General features: G+C 39.9%; 1 protein-coding gene across 1 annotated transcript in view; it reads left to right on the top strand.

Annotated features, from left to right (window-relative positions):
* The window catches only part of LOC134642706 (nesprin-2), an 87,528-nt gene that overhangs the window by 22,380 nt on the left and 45,817 nt on the right, over positions 1-19,331 (top strand). The window contains exons 38-59 of the mRNA XM_063494659.2: positions 97-394; positions 896-1,074; positions 1,509-1,824; positions 3,648-3,812; positions 3,989-4,327; positions 4,432-4,568; positions 4,983-5,112; positions 6,855-7,025; positions 7,115-7,405; positions 8,558-8,932; positions 11,580-11,750; positions 12,624-12,779; positions 12,876-13,117; positions 13,207-15,244; positions 15,348-15,682; positions 15,767-15,911; positions 16,133-16,333; positions 16,546-16,805; positions 16,887-17,037; positions 17,558-17,701; positions 17,807-17,935; positions 19,012-19,194. Coding sequence (XP_063350729.1) covers positions 97-394; positions 896-1,074; positions 1,509-1,824; positions 3,648-3,812; positions 3,989-4,327; positions 4,432-4,568; positions 4,983-5,112; positions 6,855-7,025; positions 7,115-7,405; positions 8,558-8,932; positions 11,580-11,750; positions 12,624-12,779; positions 12,876-13,117; positions 13,207-15,244; positions 15,348-15,682; positions 15,767-15,911; positions 16,133-16,333; positions 16,546-16,805; positions 16,887-17,037; positions 17,558-17,701; positions 17,807-17,935; positions 19,012-19,194 — 6,556 coding nt within the window. The remainder of the gene's footprint in view (positions 1-96; positions 395-895; positions 1,075-1,508; positions 1,825-3,647; positions 3,813-3,988; positions 4,328-4,431; positions 4,569-4,982; positions 5,113-6,854; positions 7,026-7,114; positions 7,406-8,557; positions 8,933-11,579; positions 11,751-12,623; positions 12,780-12,875; positions 13,118-13,206; positions 15,245-15,347; positions 15,683-15,766; positions 15,912-16,132; positions 16,334-16,545; positions 16,806-16,886; positions 17,038-17,557; positions 17,702-17,806; positions 17,936-19,011; positions 19,195-19,331) is intronic.

Here is a 19,331-nt window from a genome sequence, read left to right as displayed (position 1 = left end):
ATAGTAGTATCTACCACTTCAGTGTGCTTTGACTCTACCATGGAAACATTAGATTTGACCCCATCATTAGCATTTACAGCTTTGATTTCTCTGCAGGGTGAGGACAGAGCTCCTCAGTCAGCTTGTGTCATCTTTACAAAGCAGCAACCTTCAGCAGCTGGTGGTGGTGGAGGACAGTAAAAAGCTGTTGGAACGATACAACAGCTCACACATTAAAATACAAGGTGACTGTAAGGAGATGCATTCCTCTCTGAGGGAGGAAATCGAGGTGTTTCAGGCTTTATTCAAGTCCACACAATCATGGATCAGTGATCTGAGACAAGCCGTAGACTCTCCACTTGCTGAAAGCCCCCGAATTCAGACTCCGTTAGAGCAAAAACTTCACTGTGCTCAAGTAAGAAAATGTTGCCTGCACATACTAAGTTACTCAGTTTCACTATATGTCATTTAGATCACAGATTTTATTTAGCGCATTTTATATGAACGTATGCTCCTTAAGTCTGTATCATACATACATGCATGTGCTAAGTACCTGTGTGGAGAGGTGACAGAAAGGCTTGATTGCTTGTGGAATATTGAACAGCAAATCTTCTTACTCTCATATAAGTGATTGTGACGTGGGTGTGTCTACAGTTGTGTGTAATGTCACATGAGGGTGTGGTGTAGGTGCTTTCTTTTTCTCTACATTTGTTCCAACTTGTTCAAAACTAAGCAGTGTACATTTGCTGCTGTGCAGAGCTGATGTTAGATTCAAGGAACTTTCTGGAATCTATATGTGCGTCTCAAAGCTGACAGTATCTGTCATACAGGCAGAATCCTGGAGATTTTTTATAACCACTTTTTTGTTTTACTTAGGTTATATACTGACTTGTAAACCCTACAAAATCCATTACAGGCAGTGTTGAGTGCCGAGTTAGAGGGGGAGGCTCGCCTGGAAGAGCTCAGAGTTACTGGAGATGGTCTGTGCCACAGGGTGTTGAATGAAGATGACCTGAAGAGGGAAGTTCAGGACACTGTTCAGAGAGCAGAGGAGCAGTGGTGGGAGACTTTGCAGTCAGTTGAACCGTATTACAGGTGAGTGAGGTAGAGCGGGTCATCTACTGGTCAGAAGGTTGGTAGTTCGATCCCCCAATCTGCATGCCAAATATCCTTGGGAAAGATACTAACCCCAAGTTGCTCTCTGATGCATCTATTGGAATATGAATGCGTATGAATGTTAGCTAGAAAGCACTTAAAAGCATAGAAGAAAGTGCTTGTGTGAATGGGACAAAGTGGCATGTTGTATAAAGTGCTTCGAGTGCTGCGGGAGAGTAGAAAAGCACTATATAAGACTCAGTCCGTTTAAAACAGGTGGACTGTTCCTGAATTTAATAACTAATGAAACTAAGCAGTAAAATTATTACACATTACATAATAACAGCTATAAATCCTGGGATTTAATTAAATGATTTTCATGGTCCAGTTTAAGTCAGAAATGGTTCTAATCTCTTGTTCCTATTGTTCTTAAGCGCTCTAAAAGCTGATCCAGAGGTCACTTGTTTTTACCTGGACCAAAGGAGGGAGCTTTGCCACAAAGTGGAAGTGCTGCAGCGCCAAAAAGATCAGCTTCCCACTTTATTTCCCTGTCCTGGCACAGCTGAGCGTAAACAAGGATGCCGTCTTGCCCTTCAACTGCAGGAGGAAACTGAATCCTTACAGTTAATGCTTAGCAGCCTGTCTGAGAGGAGAAATGAGCTGATTGAGCAAACCAGAGACAGCATCTGGAAAGATTCTTCCTGGGATGAGCTTTACACCCACTGGTCAGCACTGATGGCAGAACTAAAGGTAAAATTACACTTCTAATATTTAACTGATGTCTATTCAACAATGTCTCTGAGCTAACACTATTTGCACATTGTTAGGTGGTAACGATGTGGTAAGATCATTCATTTGTTGTCACAGTGTTTGTAGTTTTGCCACTGCAGTGGATTTTAAATTAAAAAAAAATCATAAAAACAATCAATGAGTTTCAACTTTAAAACCAAAAGTTCAGGGAAAAAAATCATATTATTTGGGATTTGCAGCCAATTTTATATACAGTGCTCTATGTTTTAGAGGCTGAAGAATAATTAGAAAAACAAACAGAAGCGCCTGAAGTCTAGAACTCACCAAATGCTTTTTCCTCCAATAAAATGCTCTCCCTGTTTACTGCTGCCACTCTCAGCTGTTGCTTGTTTGTGGGTCTTTCTGCCTTCTGTCTTATCTTCAGTAACAGAAAATCTGCTCTACTGGGCTGAGATCAGGTGGCTGACTTGGCCATTGAAGAATATCCAATTCCTTGCCCTTGAGAAACTCTTTTGTTGCTTTTGCTGTGTGCTTTGGATCATTGTCAATTTGCGCTGTGAAACTGTGTCTGATCAGTTTTGCAGCATTTGTCTGAATCTGAGCAGAGAGTATAGTCCTGTACAGTTCACAATCCATCCTAATGCTTATATCAGCAGTCACATCATCAATAAACACTAGTGCCCTGGTTCCACTGCCAGCCCATGCTATAACGCCCCCTTCACCATTAGACCAGAGATAATGTGGTATGCTTCAGATCACGAGCTGTTTCTCTCCTCCATACTTTCCTCTTTGTGTCACTCTGGTACAACTTAATCTTGCATTCATCTGTCCAAAAACATTGTTTTCAGAACTGTTCTGTCTCTTTTAGATGATTTCTGGCAAAGTCTAATCTGGTTTTCCCACTATTGATGTTCTTGAGTGTAACCAGTCATTTGCACTTTGCTGTAAACCCTCTGCATTTCCATTCATGCAGGCAGGTTTTACTGGTTGACAATGATATATCTTTCTACTTGATTGTGTTCTTGACTTGATTTGAAGATGTTGACTGTAATTCTGTCATCATGTACTTTAGTTTTCTTGCGTGGTGTTTCAGGACTTTTGGCGTGGCTGAGCTGGTCAGTGCATTCATTCTTTTTAAGAATTTACCAGCTTGCTAATTTGTCCTCTCCTAAAGTTTTTGCTGTCTCTCTAATAGGTTTATTTTGGTTTTTCTGCGTAATAATGACCTCCTTCACCTGTGCTGACATCTCTTTGGAGATGAACGAAAAGAAAGCTATAAAACTGAAAGTCAATACTTTGAATGTATTTCAGATATTACGTCTGCTGCTACAGCTGAAAGTCTGAATAATATCTCGACTGTTTGATTAAAAATCCACTGTGGTGGTGCACAGAGGCAAACCTATAAGAACTGTCTTTGTGCAGCAAATTATGGACCTAACTTTATTTCTCAGAGTTCAGAATAAAGAGTTTTATTTGAAAAGAAATGTTTTCTTCTTTTTTCTTTTTTTTAAATTCTATGCTCTTGTAGTATAATATTACATGATCTAGGGATAAATTAAATGTACAGTAGCATCATTCATTCATTTCTTATTTTCCTGACTGTGCTAGACACAGTGTTACCAGGGGTTGCTCATTTCCTTTGGGCCAGGACTCTGGCATTAAAGTCACAATACATACTGCAGCAGGTTGTGTTTCATCCACTTTATCATAATGTGATATGAACACTTTTGGAGCATGAAGTGTGGTCAGTTAATGGGTTGTGTTTCAGTCTATTTGTGTGTAAGCCTTCTGAGTGTGGCTTGTTTTACCTGCATCATCCACAGGGAGTGTGTTCCCGCCTTGAGGAAGGTGCGAGTAACGAGGAACAATTTGGCCACTTGCTGCAGCACTGTTGCCACAAATTGATGTCCCTGCAGGAAAGGATATCAGCCTGTCAAGCCCAGAAAGAAAACTCAGCAGGAACAAACACTGACATAGCAACTCTGGAGGTGAGACGCATTAAGTAAACTGACCAGATGAGCTGTGTACAAGCTCTTACATTAAGAAAAAAAACATTGTTTAACAATATTAAAAAATTTACATTGAAGAAATGTTGGATATGCAAAAATGTAACCATCTATAGGGGGTTTCTCCTTATAGTCACTGTTTTTTGTCACTTTTTTAGGTTTTGCTACAAGAAGTAACTGGCACTGAAAAAGATCTTTTTCAGCTTGTAACTCTCAAGGACTCCATCACAGTCAGTTTAACAGCTGAGGCCCAAATAAGTCTGACCCAACAAGTCAGCAACCTTCAAAACCACAAGAGGGCACTAGAGAGTAAAATCAGAGAAACTCTGGCACAGCTTAAAGTGAACAGTGATGAAAGCATTCAGCGGGTTAAAAAAGAAGCCTTGTATGTGCAGACAGCTCTTAAAGACCTGGCTGAAGGTGTCGACAATCTTTCCGATACCCATGAAGCTTTGCCTGATATCAGCCAGCTGAAACAACAGTGGTGTATGATACAGGTAACATGAACATATACTTCGAAATGTTGATATATATCTGAAAAATACAAATTGGAAAAAGACAGCTCACAATATTTACACAGAAGGACTTATGTGTCTCTCAGAGCTGTGATAGCAGGCTGACAGAGCTGGCAGCAACAGCTGAAGACCTGCAGAGGACCAGAGAGTCGACCAGCACACAGGAAGCCCTTCCTGCAGATATCATTTTGACTGTCAGTGCCATTTCTGAAGACCTTGGCAGGTGCTTTACCTCATTGTAAAATGGAATAATTAATCATTCCTGTATTTATTCATCTTATCAACTGAATATGCAGTTCTAATTGTGAGAAATGATTTGTTAACTTTGACTTTTAGAAATTTCTGGGGATTTTAAGACTGCTCTTAAAGTAAAATGAAGATGAAAATATTAATTTAGTATCAAGAAAACAATTAAAGTGGCTTACCAACAGATAACAAGGAAAGATTTGTGCAAAACTTGCACTATTTGAAGCAGAACGTAACTTGGGTTGATGGTGAACATCATCAGTATTGTTGCAGTGAGATATATGACGGTTTACACATCCTCTGAATATGTGAGGGAATATAAGGGCTATTTTGAAAATGCACTCGTTCTAAATACTGTACGGCTCATTCACTGCTTGTGGTCTCGTTCCAGCCTCAGGTCTGTTTTTTTGCAAAAGAAGCAGGATTTTGCAGAAAACACTGCAAACAGAGTGAGAGAGCTCACCAACCAGATGCAAGAGTGGTGCCAGAGAGTACAAGCTGAACCATCAACGCATAGCCAGGTAAAGCTCAGCGTGATCTTCTGATACATGGAATAAATAAATAAATTAATTAATTAATTAATAAACAAAAGTTTCAAAACAAATGTAAGCTTTGGTTCATATGCACAGGTAAACTTTTTGTTGTCTGTCTTTTGTTTTTTAAAATCTGCAAATGAATGCCTGAGTGAGTAGCCAAAAGTATTCACTCACCCATCCAAATCATTGAATTCAGGTGTTCCATTCACTCCCATGGGTAACGGTATATAAAATCATGCACCAAGGCATGCAGATTGCTTCTACAAACATTTGTAAAAGAATGGTTTGCTCTCAGGAGCTCAGTGAATTTCAGTGTGGTACTGTGATAGAATGCAACATGTATAGTCTTGAAATTTCCACAATACTAAATATTCCAGTTATCTGTTAGTGGTGTAACAAAGAGGAAGTGATTGGGAATGACAGCAACTCATCCACAAAGTAGTAGGACATGTAATATCCTCGAGCGAAATTAGCAGATGCTGCATAGTGCGCAGAGATCGCTAGCTTCCTGGAGAGTCAATCCTAAAGACCTTTAAACTTCATGTGGCCTTTGGATTAGCTCAAGAACATCCGAGCCTTACATCACCAAGCACAATGCAAAGGGTCAGATGCAGTGGTGTAAAGCATGCCGCAACTGGGCTCTAGAGCAGCGGAGACATGGAGAGAGTGATTGGTGGACGGAGGATTGTGGTGTGGAGTTGTTTTTCAGGAGTTAGGCCCGGCTTCTTAGTTCCAATGAAAGGAACTCTTACTACTTAAGAATACCAAGATATTTGGGGCAATTTAATGCTCCCAACCTTGTGGGAACAGTTTAGGGATGGGCCCTTCCTGTTCCAACATGTCTAATGGTCCATAAAGACATGGATGAGCAAGTCTGACATGGAAGAACTGGCCTGTACAGAATCATGGCTTCAACCCGATAGAACATGTTTGCGATGAATTAGAGCAGAGACGGCAAGCCAGGGCTTCTCATCCAACATCAGTGTCTGACCTTGGTCAAAAATGTATATGTATAGAACCTATATGTGTTAACACGCCTTCTTTGCCACATATGTACCCTCTTGTATTCAGAGAATCATGCATGGTGAAGAATGTGAAAAACACATGAATATTTCTGTATAAATGTTATATTTGTCTAAACTAACAGTTTTCTGCACTCTCCATCTCAGCAAATCTCCCTGCAATATCTCCCCACAATACTGACACTTTATTACAGCTGTAGTATAACAGGACATGGTCGGGCTGTTTGACCACTGTATTGAAGCTGCTGTATTCTCCCTGCTGTGTATTTACAGTGCACCTGTCATAATTGATATTTCATGTCATCTTTCATTTCTCTAGCATCAGTAAAGTGTCTCCTTAAATGATAGTGTATTATAACTGAACTGGATCAATACATCTTCTGTCGTATGGATTAGGGGATAAGCATATTGGGAAATACAAAAGTAATTCAGGTTTAAAAAACACCTTGACTTGTCACTTGTTGTTGACACAGAAGCAAAATTTCAGTGAGTGAGATCTCCTGTGGTGAGGTTAAGCAGTCTTAAAAGGCACACTGTGACCTCAAACCATGTGGTTGACCAAAAACAAAACAATCGGGATCAATAAGAGTTTACAGTTAGATGAGATATGAATCTTGATTAAACCAGATGTTTTTGCAGTGCGTGGTTTCTGTTTACCCTGTAAAGTCTTTTTTTTAGCTTGTGTATCTGTCTGTGCTGTCACAGGGAGCTCTGGATGAAGGTTTGCAGCTTCAACAAGCACTTTATAATGTACTCTCAGAGCAAGATTTTCTTCTTAATTGCCTGGGAACAAATGTGGCACAGGAATTGGAGAAAAATGCTTCAGATGCACTCACTGAAAGCCAATCTGCACTTGAAACCCAATCTAAACACCTGGTGAGTGTCTCCCTTGTCATAGAAATGTAAAGTTTGGTGAATTTATGGCCATAACATTATTATTGTTTTTAATATTGTTTATTTCAAAGGTCATTCTTGTTCATGGCGATGTGCAACTGAAAAACAAAGATTTTCCAAGCAGAAGTGAACAAGACAGTCTAAGAAATGAAAGTGGAGCACCTCATTCGGCATCAAGTGATAAAACTACAGCAGTGGGTCTTACTGCTTCGCCTTTCTCTTGTGCACCACACAGCCAGGAAAACTCTGAAACTAATCAGAATGACAACAAAATTCAAACCAAAGGCACCAAACTTCATACAGAAGTATCAGGAGGTTCAAATGTGGAAGCTGATGCCACAAAACAAGAACAAGCAGGCATGGTAAAAACTGAAGATGATGCCTTAGCCACATGTTCAGAAACTCCCAATGTTTTAAAGACCCAGCTAGAATCTCGCCACTTAACACCACAAGAATTACACTTGAAGTCTTATCTTGGGTCAAAAGATAATAGCACACTCAGGGCACTTTCTGGAAATGACACAGGGCCATTAGTGCCAGACTCACATCCTACGCTTAACAAAAGCTTAATAGCTCAGGAAGAAAACACACCATTGCAGAGTGACACCACCTTCACCTCTGTCTCAGAATTCTCAGCTGTAGGTGCAGACAACACTAAAGCAATCGATTCAGCACACTGTGCCACATCCTTGATAGAATTACCAGCAACAAAGCCAGACAACTTCCCCACTACTGCCTCTGAACATACTGTGTCTAATCATCTAGAAGCACAATTAGAGACATTCAAGGCAAATACAAATGCTCAGGGAAAACACTGTAAGGACGATGGTGTCGCCTCAAAGAAAGTGTTCACTGTTGTATTGGACATGGACCGACAGGACGTGCAGCAAAGGGAAAATTCTGGTTTATGCTCCCAGGAAGCGGGGTTCTCGGATGAAAAAAACACAGAATATTCAGGTACAGGATTCCCAGAGATGAAAACTGAAGTCTTTATGACATCAAACAGTCAGGAATCAGACAAAGGATTGGAACAGTGCACATTTGAAGCACAATCAGAGACTTGCAAAGCAGTCGCCGATGTGCAAGAAAAGGAGAATTTCTCTAAATGTGTCAAAAGTAGCCCGGCAAAGGTATTTACCATAGTGTTAGACATTGAGCCGCAGCCATTCGACATGCAGAAACATGATAAAGCCAACAGCCCTGACTTACTCGGATATTCACAGGAAACACAGTTTTCTAATGCTAGGCCTGCAGAGGTTTCCAGCAGAGCATTTCCTCAGAATAAGTCAGGGCACTTTACCACATTAATTAGTGCTGGATCAGATGAGATTGCCTTCCCAAACTCTTGTGCAAGTCCTGAATCAAACCCCTCGGTGTTAGCGAATACAGTTTTGGAAGAAGCAAACTGTTCAAGTGCCAAATTACCACGCAGAGAAAACCACAAAACCCATGGTTTAAAGCTTAACGAGGTGTCGAAATCCTCTAAATCATGTTGCCCTGTTGCTGAATGTCAGCACGCTGGTGCACAGGCAGCAGAAACAACATTTCCAGATGTCAAATCAGAGGAGACAACAGATTTCTGTGACTCTGGGGAGCAAACAGAGAGGGCAGTGGATGATTCCGTGGAAAGTGGGGAGGCCTTAAATGGCACACATATATCTGCTTCTGGCAAGAAACAAGTGACTCCTGATAGCACTGTATGTAACACAGAAGCAGCATATGAGGAGGTGCCAAAAGGAGAAAACACAGAGGAAGCAAATGAATGTGAAAGCACAGAATGCAAAGGTTCAGAATTGCCAGTAAAACGAGACATTGCTTTGCTGCCAAAAGACAAAAATGAGGGGAAGTTGCCTGCAGCACTAGAGGACATGGGAGTAACACAGGAACAGGTAGGTGCCATTTGAAAATTCTACTGACTGGATTTTTCCTCACAGTTCTGCTCTTTCAGGACTTAATATATCTAAGAAGCTAGGCAATCGACTATATATATATATATTCTAACAGACAGGCATTAAAAGCCATTATGTTTTTCTAATTTTCTTTTCACTTATCATCATCAGTGGTAATTTAGTTAGATGCTGTAATTCTGGCATAGCAGGTGGTAAACCAGCAGGTGGCTGGAAAGACCTGAACTCCCCCTGTTTGTAGTTAAAAGGCATCAGTGACTGCAAATACCTGTAAATAAATTCAGAGCTGCTTAATGCTGTTATCTGTAAGCTGACAGTCTGTAGAACTTTCCATAAAAAGTATTAATTTGCATTTGAACTTCCTGATGATGAATAACCCAGACTTTCTAGGTGACTCAACTGTACCTTCTTTCTAAAATTACATGAAGCTTGTTTGACATTTAAAAACCATTGTTATTTCCCTATGTTACCTTAAAGCTAGAGAATATGTGTGTGGGAGAGAGAAGCTGTTTCTGACATTTTGCAACTGTGAAGTTATCAAAAAATTTTGTCCTAAATTTAGTGGGAATTAGTGTTCTCTAAATACATTTTTTCGTTTCACACTTTCCATTCAAATGCCACCATTTTGCTCAAATCCCTTCATACTTCTTTATGGGAAATTCACAGTGAAAAGAATAAACTGGCTTTCACTGTGTTTTACACAAGCTAATGTTATAAATGCATGCAAAAGTACACACATTTGCAAGCCTCCACAAGATTTTTGGGATTTTCTTGTGATATCAGCTGCATGCCTGTGCCCTGCTTGCAGCAGCTCCAAGAGGAGATAAGACATTAGATAAGAGAGACAAGAGGGTGAAAAAAGGTGTAAATGAAACTGACACCAGGCCTGGAATAATATTTTCAAGACAACTCGATGTTTTCATTATCTGCATAATTATAGCATTTTTAATAGAACAGTCAGTTACAAAGTTCCCAGATTATTACACAAGCACATTGACCATCTGACCTTGTCATAACTTTCACAGGACTGCAATTCTGTGAAAAACTAAGTACACGCGTAATGTTTTCATATGAATTAAAAGGACAAATAAAAACCACGTTGTTTATTTATAATTGGATGCACTTGATTAACTGGTCACCAGCAAGTGTGACCTCTGCTATAAAAGCAGAAGTTTTGGGCACTTTGCTCGTCTGAAGCATTCAGGTCTGTGTTAACACAATGTACTGTAGAAACAAGCAACAACTTCTCAAGAGTGGACCAGCAAATTCAATCAAAGGTCACACCATGTAATACTTAATACTTACTTAACAGTTGGTGGATTAATCCCTGACTTCTCCAGTTTGCATGGCTAACATCCTAGGGCAAGACACTAAATCCAGGTTGTTCTCTGATGCATTCATTGGAGTTTAAATATCAGGTAGAGACTTAAGCGTAGAAAAAAGTGCTTGTGTGAATGAGACATGTTGTGTAAAGTGCTCTGGTAGAATAGAAAGGCGCTACATAAGAACCAGTCTATTTACCATGTTACATTTTTGAAGTTCATCACATAACATTAGAAAAATGACTAAACAAGTATGGCCTGTTTGGAAATGATGCCAGGAGAAATGGCTTTGCTTAAGTTTATAAAGCTGCATGTGAACAAACCACAAGACTTCTGGAACAATGTCCTTTGGATTAATGAGACCAAAAGATGTTTGGCTATAATGCAATGCACCACATACCAGTTATTTGTCAAATAACTCATATCATTTGTCAAGCACAGCATTGGAGGGCCGATGATTTGGGCTTGTCTCACAGCCAAAGGACCAGGGCACCTTGCATTCTTTCACTCAACTGTGAAATCTTTGGTAAATAAAAGTATTCTAGAGCCAAATATGAGGCCATCTGCCTAACAGCTAAAGCTTGGCCACAACTGCCCTATGCAACAGGACAGTGATCCCAAGCACAGCAGCCAATCTACAACAAAAAGACCTAAAGAGAGCTGTGCATAAATGAATGGCTGGAAACCTCAATGAAATTGAGGCAGTGCTGTAAAGGAGATTGGAGTAGAATTCCCCTGAAATGATGCAAGAGACTGATAAAGTCATACAGAAAATATTTACAACCACTCATTGCCGGTTGTGCACCATTTCATTAAAGAACATTAATGTTATTATAAAATTTTGCCATTCAGGCAAGCTTGTGTTTGAGTGTAAAAAATTCTCTTTTGTATTGTGCTAGAAACATAAAACGTGCAGCATGTTTTCATAGCTCCACCCTCCTGGTGGTATACACCTTAGTCATGCTCAAGATATTTTAAAAAAGCACCTCCCTGTTTGTAACCTAGCATCCCATGCCTTGTTTTAGTGTTTGTTTTCTTGTCTAGCCAAGCTATAACAAATCATTTATTTCCTAAAAGAAGTTAGAAGGAGAGCATAAAAGGAGCCCTTGTCCCCCAGGGCAGACTGCTTATTTCTCAGGCACATTCTTGTGTTAACTGTACCAACTCGCCGGGCTACCGTCAAACGTAATAATATTTAGCACTGGTGGAGCAGGGAGAGAACAGGAAGTTCTGTCATTATGCACAGACAAACATGTGGGAAGAAGAAAGCTAAAATGTGACACCACCCCTGTCTTCTGTGTCTTCAGCGTCAGATCGCAGAGAGCATGGAGCCTGAGAGCACGGCGCCAGGTTCACCAGCTGATCTGGGTTCTAAAAAGACACCAGGTGGACCGGCAAACTCCTGCAAAGAAAAGCACACCATGCAGGATATTTTTTCTGATATCCAGAATGTGGTGGAAAGAAGTAACATAATAAATGTGAGTATCAACCAGTTTTAATTATAATAATATACTGCATTACTGTAGGCTTGCTGTGCTGAACATTTAATAAATGATACTTGTAAAAGTCAGAACAAAACATTAGGACTGGGGGAATTAAAGTTAAGTGAGCTTTACTGTTTACTGTTTATGTCATAAATCTCATAAATCTACCGTAGCAAATAATACATAGCAAGATAGTAAAGAAATATAACATGTATCTATATATTTTTTACTTTTTCTGTTTGATTTTCAGTACAGATGCATGTGTCTAAAAATAGCAAGTGCATGGGACAGTGAGCAGATAAGAAAGGCAGTGTTTTGATTGATGCTTGTGGGTTCCCTTGATGCTACTGACAGGAAGTATCTATGAGATACAATGATTTCCTGTTTGTAGTTAGGAAGTCTAATTGCACACAATATACAGCTGTTGGATTTTTTTTTTAGCTTCCATCGTCCTAGTTTTAGTGTTTGTTCACAGAAAGCTGAAATAGTTTATAAATTGACAATGATAATTAATCACAAAGATCCCTGGTAAAAATTATAAATTTTATAATAATGTAAACCAACCAGACTAAACTAGATCTCTATGATAATTTATATTGAATGTTTGTATTTGCTGTCTTTACAATATATACACATAGTTAATTGGTTTTCTTGGTTTCACTGCCCTATTTGTTATTACAGCTATGTCCTTTCAGTACATGTTTTTTAAACATAATTCTTCAGTCCATTTTTCCCAGCTGTATAATGTGGTAAACAATTCTGGATTACTTAAATGTAGCTATTTTATATTATTTTTTCACTTACATTACTTTCTGTAACATAATGTTTTTTGTGTCTTTTAACTCTTGTATTGCTCTTTTTTTTTAGAGAACACCACATATAGATTTAAATTGGTATCTGAAGTTTTCTCCTGGTGAACAACAGATTCAGTTGGTACGAACTGTTCAAAAGATTCTCGCATGTCGATATCAACCAGCCAAACTCAATGTCATAGCTATGGCCAAACAACTGGAGGAAGCAAAGGTATACACTCTGGTTGTATTTCTTGCAAGAATATGCAGATTTGTTAAAATTAAAAAATGCACAAATATCTATAAATGTCTAATCTGTGTACTGCAGGAGTACCAGCGCACTGTGCAGGAACAAGTTGCTACTTTAAAAAACTCAAGTGCCTCTAAGGCTTGTGAACCAAGTGCCTTAAACAGTGCTGCAGTCCAATGGAGCGCAGCACTGCTAGATGCTTCTGCCACAGTGCAGGTCAAAGCAGCACAACTGGAGCAGGTCAAACAGTACCACAAGCAGATGAAGCTCACCAGAGCTTTTCTGGAGGTTATAGCCGCTGAGAAGGAAAAAACGAGCTTGTGAGTAAACTTGTGAGCTGGATTTTGTGCACTTGACGTTTGATACTGTTAACTAATTGTTGTTGTTTTTTTGTTCTGGATTTCGTTAGACACTCTTTGGGAAGCAGTGCACTACAGGCTGAAAAGCTTCATGTGCTCCTGCAAACAATGGAACAAAAGAAAGCTATGATGGAAGGTTTGCTACGCTTAAGTAGCCAGTTGTCAGTGCACTTGAGTGACGCTGAAAGTTCAGGTGCTCTTCTTGGTCAGCTTGGAAATGTTCAGGAAGAATGGCGGCTTCTAAAAGGAAGTATCAAAAGAGCTCTGCGGCATGCCTCCAACTCCACCTGTCAATCCTCCCTTCTTTTGAAAGAAGCCGAACAACTAAAAGCCAAACTCGAAGCTCTCCAGAAATCCGACTGTCAAAACCTTGACAGCAAAAGTGCCTTGGAATGTGTTTGTCTGACCACAGACCTAAAACTGTATAACCAGCTTTACTTACATTTACAGTCCCAGTCAGATGCTCTCAACAATTTTTCTCTAGGTCAGAAGGAGAAAGATGAAATCGAGCATAGTCTTCAGGAATTGGCTTCCTTGCTCGGGGTCACCAAAAAGAAACTTGATTCTTTCACACTTAGCTGTGGTGACAGTTCTCCAACTAAGATCAACAAACAGCTACGAGACTTGATTGTATGGGCTAAGCAGGCAGAAAATCATATCTCTATTGGGAAAAAGTTAGCTCTTTTCCCAGAGGAGGCTCGTATTCAGATTGTCGAAATGAGGAAATTTCAGACTGATATTTTGTCTAGACAGTCCAAGATGAGAGTACAAGTTGACGAGATGAAAGAGTTGGCCTCTAATATGGAAAATGAAGAAAGTGACCAAGTGTTGAGGACAGTAGAAGACCTTTATGAAGCTATTGCTGACAGTTTGGATCTTGTTCTTGACACCATGGAAAAAGATCTTAAACAGAGAGAGAAACTGTTATGCGAGCTTGCTAGCATGGATGCCTGGTTAGCAGAAACACATGCTAAAAGAAACCCCTGCACTCACGTTGAGAATATTTCAAAAGCGGACCTCAAAAAGCTAGAGAACGACCTGGAAAGTCATGAATTAGCCACAGTGGATATAGAGAGCCAGCTAGAACTGGTGGAAGTGATGTCAGAAAGTTGCAGGAAAATAGCCATAGGGTTGAGCCCAGCAGAGAGCCGCTATCTTGTCAACAGACTTTCAGGCCTTTGGACAGAATTAGATGGATTGCTAGCTCATGAGAAAGCCACCAGCTGGGAATTAAAGGAGCTGATTCATGAGCGCACTACTTCAGATGAAGAGTTATCTTCCATTCAGGTTAGTTTAAAGCAGATTTCTGCTGATCTAGAGCAGCTGAAGATCCCTTTGACCCAAGAAACCCTTTCAGTGATTGCACAATGGAAACACATGCTAATGGAGCATCAATGTCAAATCCAGGAGCTTCAGCATTGCCTGGAGGCCAAGCGAAGCTCCTTTCTGTGTTCTATCGGGGAACTGGAAGACCGGTTCAAAGCTCTTAGCATAAGTGCCTTTGAACAAGAAAAGTTTCTGCACCTAAAGACACAAATGGAGGAATCTAAAGATATTGTCAAAGAGCAAATCCAGAATGCCAAAAACAAAGCACTCGGTGTGGATGAGAGGTTTAAACTATGCCAAACAGTCCTCGTTGAGATTCCTTTAGTCAAAACACAAAGTCAAGAAGCAGCAGATCAGTTGGAGGTTATAGCTCAGGAGTTGCACCCATCTGTTCTTCATTTAGAGAGGGAAAGGATTCATCATATAGTTGATACTTTGGAGTCTTGGGAGACTCTTGTCACAGATGATATCAAAAACCTAGAAGCTCAGCTCCTGCTAGGTTTACAGTTTGACTCAGAGCTTCCTGCTTATATAGAACTCTTAGAAAGCATAAGAGTCGAGCTGGAAGGAACCGAACCAGTCAGTCCAGAAGAAACAGCCATAGATATTGCACTACAACGATACTGGGTCATTTGGCGAAGTATGGAGTCTGGGATGCGAGTTTTGGAAAATCTGGGACAGAAAGAAAAAACTGACCTGAGGAACTACAAGGAACTATATTCACTTCGAGATTCAGTCATGCAAGAATGTCACTCGCAGATGGTAAGCTTAAATTATTTATATATTTAATATATATTTCATATTTTGGGTTCATGTTTGGGTGTTTTCAAAAACTCTTCTTTATTGTGTAACATCTGTCCAACAGGTCATGCTTTCACAAGCTAGAGAATCCTTGAAAGATTATCACTGGGCTGCTCAAGGAGCAATAGGCTTCCTACACAATGCTGAGGCAACATTCTTGTCAGCTCCTGGAGGGTTTTTGGATTGTGCTGAGGAACAAAGACAGACCCAAGAGGCTTTAGAAACTCTTGAAAAGGGTTTTCACGCTCATATTTGCCACCTTGTTGAACGGGTACCTCATGAACCCTGCCTTTCCTTCCCAAAGACCGAGCAGCTCCACATCAACATCCTCAGCCAGCTAACGGTTGGAAGAGCCATACTGGAGGCCCAGGCGCAGCTCAGGCTTGAGTCCTTGCAAAGGTACTTGGCTGTTCTCAATTTCTAAATGTAAATCTCTGTATCTTTGCATCTTATGTATTTTCTTCACATTTCTTGTTCTCATAGGTGTGAATTGAGACAGCAAAGTCACCAAAAGTGCCACAAAGACATTTGTCAACATCTTTCACAGTTTGAGGAAAGGCTTTCAGAATGTGCTGCAGAACATGTGACATCATATGACAAATGTGTTGCCCAACAAAGAAGAGCTCAGGTAGGTTAGATTCAGCTTTATGTCATTATCTCTACGTATTGTATCTCTTTGAACCTGGCATTTAATCACTTTGACAGCTTAGAATTGTTAACTGTTTAGCCATGCTTGCAAAAGTGCTTTAAGAAAGACAGTGCTAGTCTAGCTGACTTTGGCTTCTTAAAATATTTCATTATCTGTTTGACTTTCATGATTTTAAATTTTAACTTTCATTACATTTCAAGCTTCTGATGGAAGATCTCCACGGTCTTGCTGGGAGGATAGACGACCTGAGAGCTGTTTGTCCAATGCAGGGTTGTGGGGTTGGAAAGGATGGTGAGGTTGGTGCCCTCTGGAGGCACTGGTTGTCATTACTTCGTGATGTTGGCCTCCTGATGGTACGCACAGAGCAGAGAGGAGAGGAGTGGAAAGACATTACTGCAAGCGTAAGTTTAAATCTCAATAAAGCCTTTCGTACATTTAAAAAGAAACAAATAAATGCCAAATTAAAATTGAATTAATATTTTTTACCTCTTTTAAAACTTTTGCTTTTCACTAACCAGAACTTAGTATGTCAAGTGACTTTTACTGTTTTCTGATATTTAAAAGACAGAGAAGTGATCCATAGATATTGATGCTTCAATTCGATTTTCTTTAGATGGAGCAGTGCTGCAGCTTTTTAGCCAGACTTCAGGCGGAGGTTCGAGACCCCACCACTGTGAACTTCACTCGAGAGGATCCACAGGAGCTTCTCGCCCTGGCTGAGATCCATCAGACAGGTTTGGAGCAGGAGCAGCAGGACCTGGCCTCCCTGGAGCATCGACTAGAGCACGCCCTGAGCTTATCAAGTTCCTTGAATTCCATCACCCCAGGGCCTATTGGCAAAACGCTGGTGAAGATCCAAGATAATGTCAGGAGGTGGGACTTCTTTAATATACATTTAGAAAGTGATTATTTATTTATGTCGAGTATGCTGAGAAGATACTTTTTTGCCCACAGCTTAAAAGAACGAAACCTGCTGGTTGTAGCTGCAGCCCAGGCCGAGGAGAGAGAAAGACGACAAGTCCAAGAAGAGATGGGAGAGATTCAGAAACACGTGTTTCTCATTCTTCCAGCACTGGAAGCATGTTTGAATCCAAGCGAAAGACAGGTGGGCTTCGTCTTTTAATGTTTGAAACTTGGTATTTGAGATTTTATAGAGAGTGATATTAAAAAACAACAATAATATGGCTTCTTATATGCATGTAATAACAAGTAATCACCTTTAAATTTCAAAACTTACATTTTAACTACTGATTTTATCTACTGTTCTGATTTTATCTACTGTTTTTTTTTTATCAATTTTAAATCATGCTTTTTATTTGTTTTTGTTTTTTAATGTCTCTGTAAAGCACTTTGAATCACCTTGTTGTTGAACTGTGCTATATAAATAAACTTGCCTTGCCTTGCCTTGCCTTAAGTGTTTAACATGTCCAACTTTATTATTGTCATTATTCATAAATTATGAAATATTACTTTCTTATGAGTGTTAGATTTGAAGTTGTTCACATTATAGTGAGAAATACAAGCTATATAACAGTCAAGTTGCAAATTGCAGAGTATTAAATGTCTGACCCACACTCCCAGTCTCTGTCTGATTCCTGTATTTTTTGTCCTTTCCACACTGACAGGAGCTTAGAAAGGAGTTGTCCTCTCAGAAGACCAAGCTTAAGTGCATCACGGACAGTGTGCAGAGCCGATACACAGAGGTTCCTGTGGATATAGGCAAGCAAATACAGGATCTCCAGATGTCTCTGCAGAGAGCAGAAGAGAAGGTGACAAGAAAATTGATTTCAAACTGTTGAGATCTGTTACTGACAGATAAATGATCTCAAGCTAAAGTCCGTTGGTGCAAATGTGTTTGTGTATGTGTCACACAGCTCATAGAGAACAGCCTCGTTAAGAAACTGGCTAGCAGAGTGCTGGAGTTGGGTTCTGGCATGGAGAAGGTGAAAGCATTACTGGAGCAGAGAAGTCCAACAGTCAGTGAAGCTCAGAATGTCCTGAAGGTGTGTATTCCTTGCTTTCTCTTTGCTTGTGTGTCCACGTATGAAAAATAAATTAACCCACTGTTTAATTATTTCTTTTTAACAACTTTTTAAACTTTCTGTATTTTCAGTGCTGACTGTTTGTGTGTCCATCTGTCAGTGAGATTATGCAAAAGCTTCTCAGCTGAAATTATTCAAATTAGTGCAGAGTCAAAGAAAGAACAGAAAGTGATCTCGCTCACTTTCATTTATAGCGTTTTTGTAGGTTCACAGTCATCCAGGTCAGTAGTAGCAGTCTGAAAAAAGCCAACCAGACTTCTTTAAATTTATAAAGATCCATCACCTCTCACTCACAAAAGGTGGAGCGTGAAAAAAACAAAAAATGTGGATCATTACCACTGTGAGACCTTCCCCCACCCTATTTTGTGACCTGTTGTGAGTGGGTGGAGAAGCATCTGGGAAGGGATCTAAGGATTTCATTGCATCTCTGTTCAGTGATAGTCGTTCCTTTACTCCTCTTTCAAACTATCTGTCTTTGGCATCCTCGAAAGAGTGACCTTTATCCATTAAGTGCAGTTGTAGAGCTGAGTCTTGTCTTTTTGAAGTGCCTCTTCTGTGTTGTGCCATATATTTGTGCAGTAGCTGTTTTGGTTTCTCCTGTATAAAGTTACAGGCACTCCTCACTGTACTGCACAGCATACACTATGTTGTTTAGTTTGCGTTTGGGAGTTTTGTTGTTGCGATGAACCTGATGAACCAGTCTTTTACTGTGAAATTCAACTTTTAATTCACAGCTCTCCAAGTTTCCTTTTAATTTGCCTTTTAAATGATCTTTTACAGAATTTCCCACTGCATTATTTATCTTTACTTATAAAGTATGCTATAATTTGAATAACTATTTAACTTCAGATCTCATTTGAAAAGTTGCAAGTTGCATAGCTGACTAAAATAAAGTCAGATTTTCTTCAACTTCCAGCCACTTTGAGTGACCTCCACAAGCTGTTTGTCAATTTGCAGTATGTTTTATTCAAGCCAAATGAAACAGCTACAGATTCCTAAGAACTAATGCTAATCCACATTACTGTCTTGTTCTTCAGCATGTGTGGGATGAGCTGGATGCCTGGCACAGCAGCTTGATGCTCCTGGAGAGCGAGGTGCAGGATCTTGCGGAAGAGCAGCCGGATCAAGCCCAGCTTCTTATTGACCAGCTCACACAACCCCAGCAGCTCTACCAAGATGCAGCACAGATGGTTGAGCAGCGTACAACCTTTCTCAGCAAGGTCTAGTGCCACTACTATTGCTGCTCACCAATATAAATATATTAAATATAAATAATTTGTAGGCTACATATGCTTAATTTATTTTAGCTTACCACTCCATTTGACTGAATGCTTCCTCTGTACATTTTCCATATATC

The sequence above is a fragment of the Pelmatolapia mariae genome, linkage group LG15, assembly GCF_036321145.2.
Source record: "Pelmatolapia mariae isolate MD_Pm_ZW linkage group LG15, Pm_UMD_F_2, whole genome shotgun sequence".
In the NCBI taxonomy this organism is placed as follows: domain Eukaryota; kingdom Metazoa; phylum Chordata; class Actinopteri; order Cichliformes; family Cichlidae; genus Pelmatolapia; species Pelmatolapia mariae.
Note: the sequence above shows the minus strand (reverse complement) of the source record. Positions and strands in the feature narration are given on the sequence as shown.